The sequence below is a fragment of the Piliocolobus tephrosceles genome, chromosome 5, assembly GCF_002776525.5.
Source record: "Piliocolobus tephrosceles isolate RC106 chromosome 5, ASM277652v3, whole genome shotgun sequence".
NCBI lineage: Eukaryota > Metazoa > Chordata > Mammalia > Primates > Cercopithecidae > Piliocolobus > Piliocolobus tephrosceles.
The window spans coordinates 136,605,215-136,617,427 of NC_045438.1; the positions used below are offsets into that span (position 1 = coordinate 136,605,215).

General features: G+C 51.6%; 1 protein-coding gene and 1 pseudogene across 3 annotated transcripts in view; one reads left to right on the plus strand and one right to left on the minus strand.

The window, feature by feature from the left end:
* Positions 1-505: 505 nt before the first annotated feature.
* SLC44A4 (solute carrier family 44 member 4) overlaps positions 506-12,213 on the minus strand; it is a 17,383-nt gene continuing 5,675 nt past the window's right edge. For both annotated transcript variants that reach the window (XM_023188843.1, XM_023188842.1), the window contains 14 exons: positions 9,534-9,621; positions 9,374-9,457; positions 8,872-9,107; positions 8,664-8,763; positions 7,911-8,003; positions 7,524-7,626; positions 2,770-3,023; positions 2,587-2,681; positions 2,385-2,488; positions 2,201-2,274; positions 1,896-1,966; positions 1,702-1,796; positions 1,536-1,620; positions 506-627 (listed from right to left, as the gene is read on the minus strand). In XM_023188843.1, the coding sequence (XP_023044611.1) occupies positions 506-627; positions 1,536-1,620; positions 1,702-1,796; positions 1,896-1,966; positions 2,201-2,274; positions 2,385-2,488; positions 2,587-2,681; positions 2,770-3,023; positions 7,524-7,626; positions 7,911-8,003; positions 8,664-8,763; positions 8,872-9,107; positions 9,374-9,457; positions 9,534-9,621 (1,604 nt within the window). The remainder of the gene's footprint in view (positions 628-1,535; positions 1,621-1,701; positions 1,797-1,895; positions 1,967-2,200; positions 2,275-2,384; positions 2,489-2,586; positions 2,682-2,769; positions 3,024-7,523; positions 7,627-7,910; positions 8,004-8,663; positions 8,764-8,871; positions 9,108-9,373; positions 9,458-9,533; positions 9,622-12,213) is intronic.
* Positions 3,943-4,755, plus strand: LOC111523905 (annotated as a pseudogene). Its single transcript, XR_002725632.1, has one exon. The product of XR_002725632.1 is annotated as an oligosaccharyltransferase complex subunit OSTC pseudogene (transcript).

The following is a 12,213-nucleotide window of genomic DNA, read 5'->3' on the forward strand; positions in this document are numbered from 1 at the left end:
TAAAGAGCCGGGCGCGGAAAAAAAAAAAAAAAAAAAAAGGCCGCCTGTCGTCGTGGAGAGAATGAGTCACAGATTTACAGAGAAAACAAAATATCTTTAATAAAATATTTTTTTGTTTGTTTTGTTTTGGAGACGGAGTCTGTCACCCAGGTTGGAGTGCAGTGGCGCGATCTCGGTTCACTGCAACCTCTGCCTCCCGGGTTCAAGCGATTCTCCTGCCTCAACCTCCTGAGTAGCTGGGATGACAGGTGCATGCCACCACGCTCGGCTAACTTTTGTAGTTTTAGTAGAGACGGGGGTTTCACCATGTTGGCCAGGCTGGTCTCGAACTCCTGACTCAGGTGATCCGCCCGCCTCGGCATCCCAAAGTGTTGGATTACAGGCGTGAGCCACCGCGCCTGGCCTAAAACCTTTTTTACTACAAAATGGAGACCTGTAAGGCAAAGTGAGGCTGGACGGCTGGACGGTGGGGGTGGGGTGCAGTCCTGGATCTGGGCTGGAACTCTCACTTCTTCCTCTTCTTTTTGTCCGGAGGAGCCTCGTTCTTCTTGCCCAGAATCTTTAGAAGGCTCTTGGACATGTAGTAAGGCCGGTCGAGGGAGCCGTCGTTCCGCTCCAGGTCTTCCACTGAGCCGCAACAGAGATCGGTTAGAGCGGACCCTGGGGCCGGGAAATCGGGGACTGGGAGGCAAGCGGCCTGCCGGGTTTGGAATCCAAGCTGCACTACCACCCCTACCCCCGGGCAGGTTATGTAATCTCAGTTTCCTCATATGAACTGGGGTCGGGAATATTATATTGCATAGAGTGATGATAAGAATTAGCGGGAAAATGCGTGTCAGTCGCTTAGGAGGAGCCTGGCAAACCCTGAATGGATGCATGCTGTAGATTAAGAAAATCCCCTGCCGCTACAGCCACCTGCTGGGAAGTTTCTCTAATGGCTATTTTTTTCTTTTTTTAATCCTTTTTTTTTTTTTTTTCTCTCTTGAGATGGAGCCTTGCTCTGTCGCCCAGGCTGGAGTACAGTGGCACAATCTCAGCTCGCTGCAACTGCTGCCTCCTGAGTTCAAGCGATTCTCCTGCTTCAGCCTCCCAGGTGGCTGGGATTACAGGCGCCGGCCACCACACCCAGCTAATTTTTTGTATTTTTAGTAGAGAGGGGTTTCACCATGTTGGCCAGGCTGGTCTCGAACTCCTGACCTCAGAGTGATCTGCCCACCTCGGCCTCCCAAAGTTCTGGGATTACAGGAGTGAGCCACCGCGCCTGGCCTCTAATGACTAACTTCTACCTGAGATTTCCTAGGGAAGATAGCAGAGACTTCTCCATCAGAATACGCCTTCTTTGGAGAGCCTACTGGCCTGGGGGCTCACTCTCTCCCTTCTTCCCTAAACTCCTGGCCGCAGGATGTCACAAGAAGCTCCCTCTGGTTCGTTTAGCTCACGAACGAACTGTTTCTAGAAGCACCACATCTCTAAAAAAATGCTTGAATGGCTCAGTACTTTGAGGTTGGGGACAGGTGGCTGGGGGTGTCACTCACGGAAGCAGAGGAAGAGCGTGTCCACACACATGCTGAAAACACTGAAGAAGCCGCTGGCGATGACGTAGGCCCCCAGGATGGAGGTCTGGAAGACACGCAACCCGTTGGGATTATAGGGTTCCTTTGGGGAGTTGGGGGTGGAGCGGCAGAGAGGGGAGTCACTCACCATGATGGGCAGCCAGTAATAGTTGAGATGGGGGCTCTCAAAGTCTCTACCCAGTCCCTGGATGCGACCAGAGAAAAAAAAGAAGGACAGGACCCCTGTGGAATAATTCTGGGGGTTAGTGCTGCTCCTCTGAGGCCACCTCTTCAGCTGCCCAGCACACCTACCCTCTGTCCCCACAGCTCCTGGTCCCTTACCGACGCCTCCAACCACCAGCAGCTTCCCAAAGAACAGCAGCAGGTCTGTGACTTTGTCCAGGACGACCACCCTGTGCCAGAAGTTAGGGGAGGTTGAGGGTGAGAAGCCTGGCAATGCTGAGAGTAAAACTGGCTTTGTAATTTGTGGGGACTGGTGCAAAATGAAAATTGTTCACATTTCAAGGTGGTAAGAGCAGAGCACTAAATCAAGTCTAGGGCCCGGATGAGCACAGCACGCCCATGAAGCCAGCCTTGGGTGGGAGATCGGAGGAGGGAGCCACAAAGGGAGTGGGGAACAACCTAACCTGACAATGTTTCGCATGAGTAGTGTGAAGGCATTTTTGGCTGAGACACAGAAATTCTTCCCGTAGATGGCAATCTGAGCGAGGTGGAAAGGTCAGAGTTACCAAGGTAAGCTGCCTGGACCAGGATTGGGGGTGTCTAGACCAAAGGGCACCAGGACAAAGGGTTGCTTGCAGTGTGGCTCACCATGATGTATGCATTGCGGTTTAGGAACTTGATAAATTTTTCCAGACACCAGAGGCAGCATTTGAAACAGCACATGATGCAGCGGGCTACAGGGTTCTGCACTCCTGGGAGCAAGGAAAGCTCATTTTGGTCACTGGCCTCTTATAGCCCCTCCCTAATGGCCTTCCCCAGCTCCTGACTCCTACTCTGACTCCAGGCTCACCTCTCAGCTTGTGGTCAATATACTCCAAGATGACCCGGGCTATCTGCACAAGGGTCAGGATGAGGGCTCCAAATGCCAACGACCCGGTGTGGTAACTGCAGAGGGTGTCATGCAGTCAGAGACGGCTCCAGGACCCCTGGGGCCCCCGTGCTTACAATGACCAGGGCCCTGCCCCATCCTTACCGGAGTGTGCGGATGAACGCAGAGATTAGGGGGAAGGTAGGGATGTCCTGGGGCTTGTGGAAGGCCCAGTAGAAAGAGGCAAAGGCTCCGGCCAAGACGCACTGGCCCAGGGCCAGTACCCAGTTAAGGGTCCAGAAGAGCCCCAGGACCCCATAGATTTGCAGGTTGAAGACAGAACGTTGGACTAGGCCTTTGGATGAGTAGCCCTGGAAGACGCACATCAGCCCTGGGCACGAGGAGTTCACAGGCTGGGCCTGGGAGGGTAGATGGAGATAGAGTAAGCTCAGGCTTCGGACACCTCATATGGAGCCTGGGCGTCCCATGCCCAGTAGCTTCTGCCCCCCCCAGAGTTGACAGGTGGGAAGTAGCAGCTTCTCTGAACTGTGGGAGTCAAGTTCTGTCTGAGAGTTCCATCTCTAGGCTCAAATTCAGTTTGGTCTGCCTATAGCATAAACATAATCAGCTCCCTCAGTCTCAATCAGAGGGGAAGGCACTCACTCAGCATTCCTCTTCCAGAGCAGCCTCTGCAACGTCTACCAAAACCCTTTCCAGCAGATAGAACAGGCTGGGTATTTGATGATATTAAGGAATTATTGTTAATTTTGTGAGATGTGATAATGATATAGTGGCTATGCTTTTAAACAGTTCTTATCTGTTGAGATCCATCTCGATGTATGTACAGGTGAAATGGCGTGATGTCCAGAATTTGCCTTAAAAGTCTCCAGAAAAAAAAATTAATGTGGTGGGCATGGTGGCTCAAGCCTGTAATCTCAGCACTTTGGGAGGCCAAAGCGGGCGTATCACCTGAGGTCAGCAGTTCAAGACTAGCTTGGCCAACATGGTGAAACCGCATCTCTACTGAAAATACGAAAAATTAGCCAGGCATGGTGGCAGACACCTATAATCCCAGCTATTCAGGAGGCTGAGGCAGGAGAATCGCTTGAACCTAGGTGGCAAAGGTTGCAGTGAGCCGAGATCACGCCACTGCATTCTAGCCTGGGAGACGAGAAAAACTCCGTCTCAAAAAAAAAAAAAAAATTATGGGTGAGGATATAGATGAAATAAGAATAGTAGAAAGTTGAGGGTTGTGGAATCTGGGTACAGGGACTGACTGTGCTATCATCTCTACTTTTGCATATATTTCAAAATTCCCATAATAAAAAGTATCTTGCTGCCACAAACATGGAGACCTTGTACCGTGTCCCGTTCTTAGTGCTCGAATGTCCCAACCTGAAGCTGAGGAAGCCGCCCTGGTTGCACATGCCGTCGGCCATGACTGTGTATGCTCTGGTGGTGGTGTCTTACTTCCTCATTACCGGAGGAATAATTTATGATGTTATTGTTGAACCTCCAAGTGTTGGCTCTATGACTGATGAACATGGGCATCAGAGGCCAGTAGCTTTCTTGGCCTACAGGGGCTATCTGATGGGTTAGAGTGCCTTTGAGAAGAAATCAGTGGATACTGGATTTGCTCCTGTCAATGAAGTTTTAAAGGCTGTACCAATCCTCCAGTATGACATGTGGAAAAGAATGAAGAGCAGCGGTAAAAGAAAGGAAGTGTATTGAAGCTTGCACTAGAATTTCTTCTTGGTATTAAAGAGACAAGTTTATCACAGTATTTTTTTTTCCTGCTGACCTATTGCTATACCAACAATGTTGAGTGGCATTTTCTTTTTAGTTTTTCATTTCTTAAAGAAAATATACTCCATATCTACAGCTATCATATCAAATAAAGTGATTGTTTTTTACAACCCCCTTAACATTTTTGGAGATGACATTTCTGATTTTCAGAAATTAACATAAAATCCAGAAGCAAGATTCCATAAGCTGAGAACTGTGGACAGCTGATCAGCTTTTCCTATGGTGCTTTGCCTTTAACTAGAGTGTGTGATGGTAGATTATTTCAGATATGTATGTAAGACTGTTTCCTGAACAATAAGATGAATGAAAGGAGCAGAAATAAATACTTTTTCTAATTAAAAAAAATAATAATAATAATAAAAAGTAAAAAGTCACAAATTAAAAAACAACCCTTTATAGCAAATATAACCAAGAAAATTTTTTTTGGAGACAGGGTCTCACTCTGTTGCCCAGAATGGAGTACAGTGGCTCAATATCAGCTCACTGCAACCTCTGCCTCCCGCATTCAAGCAATCCTCCTGCCTCAACCTCCCGAGTAGCTGGGACTGCAGGTGTGTGCCACCATGCCTGGCTAATCAAAAAATCTTTTTTTTTCTTTTTTGAGATGGAGTCTCGCTCTGTCACCATATTGGCCAGGCTGGTCTCGAACTCCGGACCTCATGATCCACCTGCCTTGGCCTCCCAAAGTGCTGGGATTACAGGCGTGAGCCACCGTGCCCGGCCTCCTGTCAGTCTTTACTGCTAGATCATAAGCAAGTTGAAAACAACACTCATGTCATACCCAGCACAGTTGTGCACGCCTGTAATCCCAACACTTTTGGAGGCTGAAGCAGGCAAATTGCTTGAGCCCAGTTGTTCGAGACCAGCCTGGGCAACATAGTGAAACCCCATCTCTTTTTTTTTTTTTTTTTTTTTGAGACGGAGTCTCGCTCTGCCGCCCAAGCTGGAGTGCAGTGGCCAGGTCTCAGCTCACAGCAAGCTCCGCCTCCTGGGTTTACGCCATTCTCCTGCCTCAGCCTCCCGAGTAGCTGGGAATACAGGCCCCCGCCAGGTCGCCCGGCTAGTTTTTTGTATTTTTTAGTAGAGATGGGGTTTCACCACATTAGCCAGGATGGTCTCGATCTCCAAACCTCATGATCCGCCCGTCTCGGCCTCCCAAAGTGCTGGGATTACAGGCTTGAGCCACCGCGCCCGGCCGAAACCCCATCTCTTAAAAAAAAAAAAAAAAAAAAATTAGCCGGGCATGGTGGCACTCATTTGTAGTCCCGGCTACTTGGGAGACTGAGGTGAGAAGATCACTTGAGCCTGGGAGATAAGGCTGCAGTGAGCCATGATCACATAACTGTACTTCAGCCTGGGTAACAGCCTTTTTTTTCGTTAAAAAAGAAAAAAAAAAAGAAAAAGAAAAAGAAAAAGAACCACATCATTTTGGGCTTTGTATACCCAGTGGCCTGGCACATAGTGGGTCCTCTGTACATGTAAATAAACCTCCCCCCCCCTTTTTTTTTTTGAGACGGAGAGTCTCGCTGCCAAACCTGGAGTGCATTGGCACGATCTCAGCTCACTGCAACCTCCGCCTCCCAGGTTCAAGCAATTCTTCTGCCTCAGCCTCCTGAGTAGCTGGGGTTACAGGTGCCTGCTACCACACGCCCTTCTAAGTTTTGTACTTTTAGTAGAGATAGGGTTTCGCCATGTTGGCCAGGCTGGTCTCAAACTCCTGATCTCAGGCGATCCGCCTGCCTCGGCCTCCCAAAGTGCTGGGAATACAGGCGTGAGCCATGGCGCCTGGCCAAACCTCCCCTTTTTAATAGGAGTGGGGCTAATGCCTGTAGCACAGCTCATGTTTCCAGCTCAGACGAGGTGAAGACATGGCAGGTTTGAGAAGAGTAAATTCCCAGCAACCCAGCGCCACTCCCGGGAAACCTCAGAGAGAGTTTTGGAAGCAGCTTCTCTCCCAGGTCCCCCCCCAGGGAGTCCCACCTAGCTACTACCTAGGGCTCTGTGTTCCAAGGGAGGAAGACTTAACAATACAATACAATACAACCTGTTATTGAGCTCTTATCAGGTGCCAGGCATTGTACTAAGCACTTTATGTACCCAAAGTCATTTCATCTTCTCAGCCACCCCAGGGATGGCTATTATAATTGTCCCCATCTTACAGAGGAGTGGGGCTGCATGTGACAGCTCACTCTTATAATCCCAGTACTTGGGAGGTTAAGCCAGAGGATCGCTTGGATACCTGACTACATCGGGGCAACCCCAGGAGATCAAGATCAGCCTAGGCAACACAGCAAGACCTTGCCTCTACAAAAAGCTTAAAATTAGCCTGGCGTGGCCGGGCGCGGTGGTCATGCCTGTAATCCCAGCACTTTGGGAGGCCAAGGCGGGTGGATCATGAGGTCAGGAGATCGAGACCATCCTGGCTAACACGGTGAAACCCCGTCTCTACTAAAAAATTCAAAAATTAGCCGGGCGTGGTGGTGGGTACCTGTAGTCCCAGCTACTCAGGAGGCTGAGGCAGGAGAATGGCGGGAACCTGGGAGGCGGAGCTTGCAGTGAGCTGAGATTGCGACACTGCACTCCAGCCTGGGCGACATGGCAAGACTCCATCTCAAAAACAAAAAACAAAAAAAATTAGCCTGGCGTGGTGTCACACGCTAGTAGTCCCAGCTACTCAGGAGACTGAGGTGGGAGGATTGTTTGAGCCTGGGGGATGGAGGTTGCAGTGAGCTGAGATTGCACTGCTGCACTCCAGCCTGGGCAACAGAGCGAGACCCTGTCTCCAAACAAACAAACAGAGGAGTAGGCTGAGACTCAGAGGGTGAAGTGGGTTGATGGTCCTCAAGTCAGAGGAATGTCCTGGGGAGGGGTGGAGTAAGTCCTGGTATCCAGGGCTGTCTCTCCCAGCCTCAGTTTCCCTCCCCACATGATGGACGGTCCAACAGGAATACCAGGTATTCTGGGAACTGGTTTCTTCTAGCTCTGCTGGGGCTTGGGTGTGCATGAGTTTCTTGCCCTCTGTGGTCTCAGTCTTCCCTGTACAATGAGGAATGTGGCCCCTACAGCCCCTCAGCCCTACCAGTCCTGCCTCCATGTCCCCCGCTTCCTCTTACCATGGGGTCGCATGATGTATTTATTGGCACTTCCTCACAGCCGGGGGAGCTGATGTTGGATGCCCAGAGCACATACTGGGGCTGCCCTGATGTAGCCAGGTACCCAGAGGGGAGTCAAGGAAAGCATGGTCACATGAGGTCTCCACAGACCACTCACTTTAGGGACCTGTTCCTAGGTGCTTGTGCAGATCTTTTGCTGCACAGAGAGGGCTGAAATTCAGCCTGTGTGTACCCTTTCAACTGTGTTCAGGCACAGTGCTGCTGCGTCTGCCCGGAGAAAGGGGCACCTCTTCCAGTGACACCAAGGCACTGTACGGGGCAAGTATTGCTTTGTTTTCCATCACCCCCAGGACTCCAAGAGTGGCTGGCTGCGTGGGCAGAGGATACAGAGCAGTCATGGCCCAGTAGGCAATGCAGATGAGGAGGAGGACAAAGGTGGCCAGCGGGTAGAACATGGTAGACATCATCTGTCCCACAGCCCTGCAGGGAAACAAGAGCTGTTCACTGTCACTGCCCCAGCTGTCCATCTTCTCAAGGGGCTGACCCCATCTCTGCCCTCGCTGGGGCCTGCCCCACTCCCCCAGGGTGGCACCAACAGGGGCAGGGACATTATCTTTCATATCTGTGTCCTCAGGGCCTGGTGCAGGGCTAGGCACACTGTAGGTGCTCACTGGATAAACAGAACTGAATAAGTCAGGCTCACAGGACCCTTAGAGGAAACTAGAGTCACAGAGAAACCATCTGGGGCAGCTTCAGGTGGAGTAAGGGAAGATCACCCCTAAGTGTGATCCCCTGGCAGGTGTGTGTGGCAGTTCCTGGTCAGGAGCAAGCTGCTGCCCCTCCTGGCCTGGATTCCTGCCATTCCACTCAGCCACCACCACTCCCACCAGCCCCTCTAGAAGGCCTATGTCATGTTCCAGGCACTCCTTTAATCCTCACAACAACCCTGGAAGGCAGGAACTATTGTTACGCCCATTTTACAGATGGGGAAGCAGAGGCTTAGAGAGGCAAAGCCACAGCAGTGTTCACCGCTGTGCTATTCCTCCCTTCTCCTCTGAGGCTCCCTGCCACCTCTCTAGCACCCCCCGTCCTGGGTCCACGCTGTCCTCAGCCCCATGTCCCTCCCAGGCAGGCCCTAACTTGCTGGCCTCCTTCAGGAGGGCGATGGCAATACGAATCCGCTGCCGCAGGAAGATGAGCACCAGCAGCAGGATGGCTTCAAGCACCGCCAGGACGATCACTGCAGAGGACGGGCAGACAGACCTAGGTCAGGGCCAGGGCTGGGGCCGGGCATGGCCCAGGGCAATCCTTGGGCAGCTGGTGGCTTGGGGGTGGGCAGGACACTCACGGGCGGCCAGCCAGGTCTCCTGAACGCTCCGGTAGGCACTGAGGTTGGTGGTGAAACCCAGCTGGGAGATGGAGGCGCCCTTGTCCCGCAGCACTCGGTACTCCTCCCAGCAGTAGTAGATGCCGTATGCCAGCACGCCCAGGACCCCCAGGATCAGCACCAGCACCAGGGGCCCGGCCACCAGGCGCAGAAGCAAGATAAACAGTAGGCTCAAGATCAGAGCCACTCCCAGGGCTCTGTAGGCAGGGTGAGGACAGTGAGGTTCAGCCCTAGTCCCTCAAATCTTTCCCCTTTCAGAGGCTCCCCCTGCCTTTCCACACACCACCCAACGTCCCCAGATTAGGCCTCTTTCCCTTATAAATCCTGTTGGTTTTGGAATCCATTCTGAGCTCTGGCTCCTCCTCCTCTGTCCAAAACCTGTGTTTCAGACATTGGACGAGGGGATAGAGGATCAGGGAGGGAGAAGGCAAGGACACGAGAGAAGGGGAATCTGGTGACTCACACAAGAATCCAATACCAGGACTGGGCAAAATCTTCAAAGATCTTAACACTGATGTCTCGGGCATTGAGGCTGTCAATAAGACCGCTGTTGGGGAGATAGAGTCAGACGGGGCTGTGGGTGGAAGGGGTGTGGCCAGGATGTGGGGGAGGGAGGTGCCTACCTGATCCCCTGCGTTATGGTGGTGTCATTGGTGATCCCTGGGAGCGCTGGTAGAGTGACGTTGGTCCATGGGAAGCAGCGCCCCAGAGCTAGAAGGGAGAGCCGGGCTGCTGGGTCGGGGGCCAGGAGCTCTGCCTGGAAGGTCTCTGGCCCCCTCCCCGTCCACGGTGCCCTTAGGGGAGGGAAGGGTGATGGGCTTTGCATCCCTCAGTGGGCTGCTTTTGATTTCACAAATGGGCTTCTGCCCTATGGAGCCCAGTCCATCCCCTGCCTCCCCTCCCTGTTGCTGCCTTGGTTTGGACCCGCCTCTCCACTGGCCTCAACTCTTAGAACACTCTGTCACCCTTCCATCCGCCCTCCACCCGAGTGGAGTGCCAGGGAGACCGTGGCACAGCCTGGACTTCGTCACTCCAGGGCTCTGAGTCCCTCTGCAACTCAGACATCTCCAGAGGTTCTGCCCCAGAGACAGCGTCCACACTCCCTGGCCAGCCTTCCAGGCTCTGCTGTCCAAATCCAGCCCATGTTCCCTTCTGCTCTATACCTTTGCTCTTACTGTGCCTCACTCTCAGGGCTCTCTTTCCACCAGAAATCCCATCCATGACTCCCTGTTCAAATCCAGCTGCATCTCACCTCCTCCAGGAAGCCTTCTGACCTTATCCCTACCTCCTTTGGCACCTGTTATGTGCCTACAGAGCCACTTACTGCCATCCTTGCAACAACTTTGCCAGGCAGGCTTGCTTTGTTATTTATTTATTTATTTGTCAGGGTCTGGCTCTGTCACCCAGGCTAGAGTGCAGGTGCACGATCATAGTTTACTGCAACATCGAACTCCTGGGCTCAAGCGATCCTCCCCACGTAGCCTCCCAAGCAACTGGGACTGCAGATGCGCACCACCACACTTGGCTAATTTTTAAGTTTTTTCTACAGATGGGGTTTTGCTATGTTGCCCAGGCTGGCCTTGAACTCCTGGGCTCAAGCAATCCTCCCACCTCAGCCCCCCAGTGTTGGGATTACAGGTGTGAGTCACCTCATTTAGCCTATTTATTTTTTTAGAGTCAGGGTCTCTCACTCTATTGCCCAGGCTGGAGTGCAGTGGCACAATCATAGCTCACTGTGACCTCAAACTCCAGGACTCAAGTGATCCTCCTGCCTTAGCCTCCTGAACAGTTGGGACTACACGCGTGAGCCACCGCACCTCACTGTCATTTACATTCTAAAGATGAGGAAACAAGGTTGAGAGGTTGCATAGTTGGGTCAAGACCATAGGGCTGGAAAGTGCTAGAATTTATATTCAGATCTACGTGACTTTGAAGCATTCACTTGAGATACTCCTTATTGTACTTAAATTGATAACTGGATATCTTATCTTATGCTATAAAATTTTTTTTTTTTTGAGACGGAGTCTCGCTCTGTCGCCCAGGCTGGAGTGCAGTGGCTGGATCTCAGCTCACTGCAAGCTCTGCCTCCCGGGTTCACGCCATTCTCCTGCCTCAGCCTCCTGAGTAGCTGGGACTACAGGCGCCTGCCACCTCGCCCGGCTAGGTTTTTTGTATTTTTTAGTAGAGACGGGGTTTCACTGTGTTAGCTAGGATGGTCTCGATCTCCTGACCTCGTGATCCACCCGTCTCGGCCTCCCAAAGTGCTGGGATTACAGGCTTGAGCCACCGCACCCGGCCAATATAAATTGTTTTAAAAAAGGTTTTTTTTTTTTGAGATGGAGTCTCACTGTTGCCCAGGCTGGAGTGCAGTGGCACCATCTCGGCTCACTGTAACCTCCACCTCTGGGTTCAAACGATTGTCCTGCCTCAGCCTCCCGAGTAGCTGGGATTTCAGGCGCCCACCATCATGCCTGGCTAATTTTTGTATTTTTAGTAGAGACGGGGGTTCCACCATGTTGGCCAGGCTAGTCTCAAACTCCTGACCTTGTGATCTACCTGTCTTGGCCTCCCAAAGTGCTGGGATTACAGGTGTGAACCACCACTCCCGGCCTAAAAATTTTGGTTTTTTTTGAGACGGAGTCTCACTCTGTCACCAAGGCTGGAGCAGTGATGCAATCTCGGCTCACTGCAACCTCTGCCTCCCGGTTTCAAGCAGTTCTCCTGCCTCAGCCTCCCAAGTAGCTGGGATAATAGGTGCATGCCACCATGCCTAGCTAATTTTTGTATTTTTGGTAGAGATGGGGTTTCGCCATGTTGGTCAGGCTGGTCTCGAACTCCTGACCTCAGGTGATCTGCCCACCTCAGCCTCCCAAAGTGCTGGGATTACAGGCGTGAGCCACCATGGCTGGCCTAAAAAAATGTTTTATATTAAAAATGACATTTGCAACTGTGTGTCAGGGCTCATGTCTGTAATCCCAGCACTTTGGGAGGCTGAGGTGGGAGGATTGCTTGAGTTCAGGAGTTCAAGACCAGCCTGGGCAACATAGCAAGACCTCATCTCTTAAAAAAAGAAAAAAAGTCGTTTGCTATTGGAAGGAAGAGCATACTGTAAAAGAAAAAAAGTTCAACTGTGATCCTACCACCCAGCCACGTTCACTTATAACATTTGAACAAATATCCTTCTAGCCTTTTCCCAGTGCATATATAAAAATAATAAGTGTGAAGGCTGGGTGTGGTGGCTTGTGCCTGTAATCCTAGCACTTTGGGAGGCCGAGGTGGGTGGATCACGAGGTCAGGAGTTCA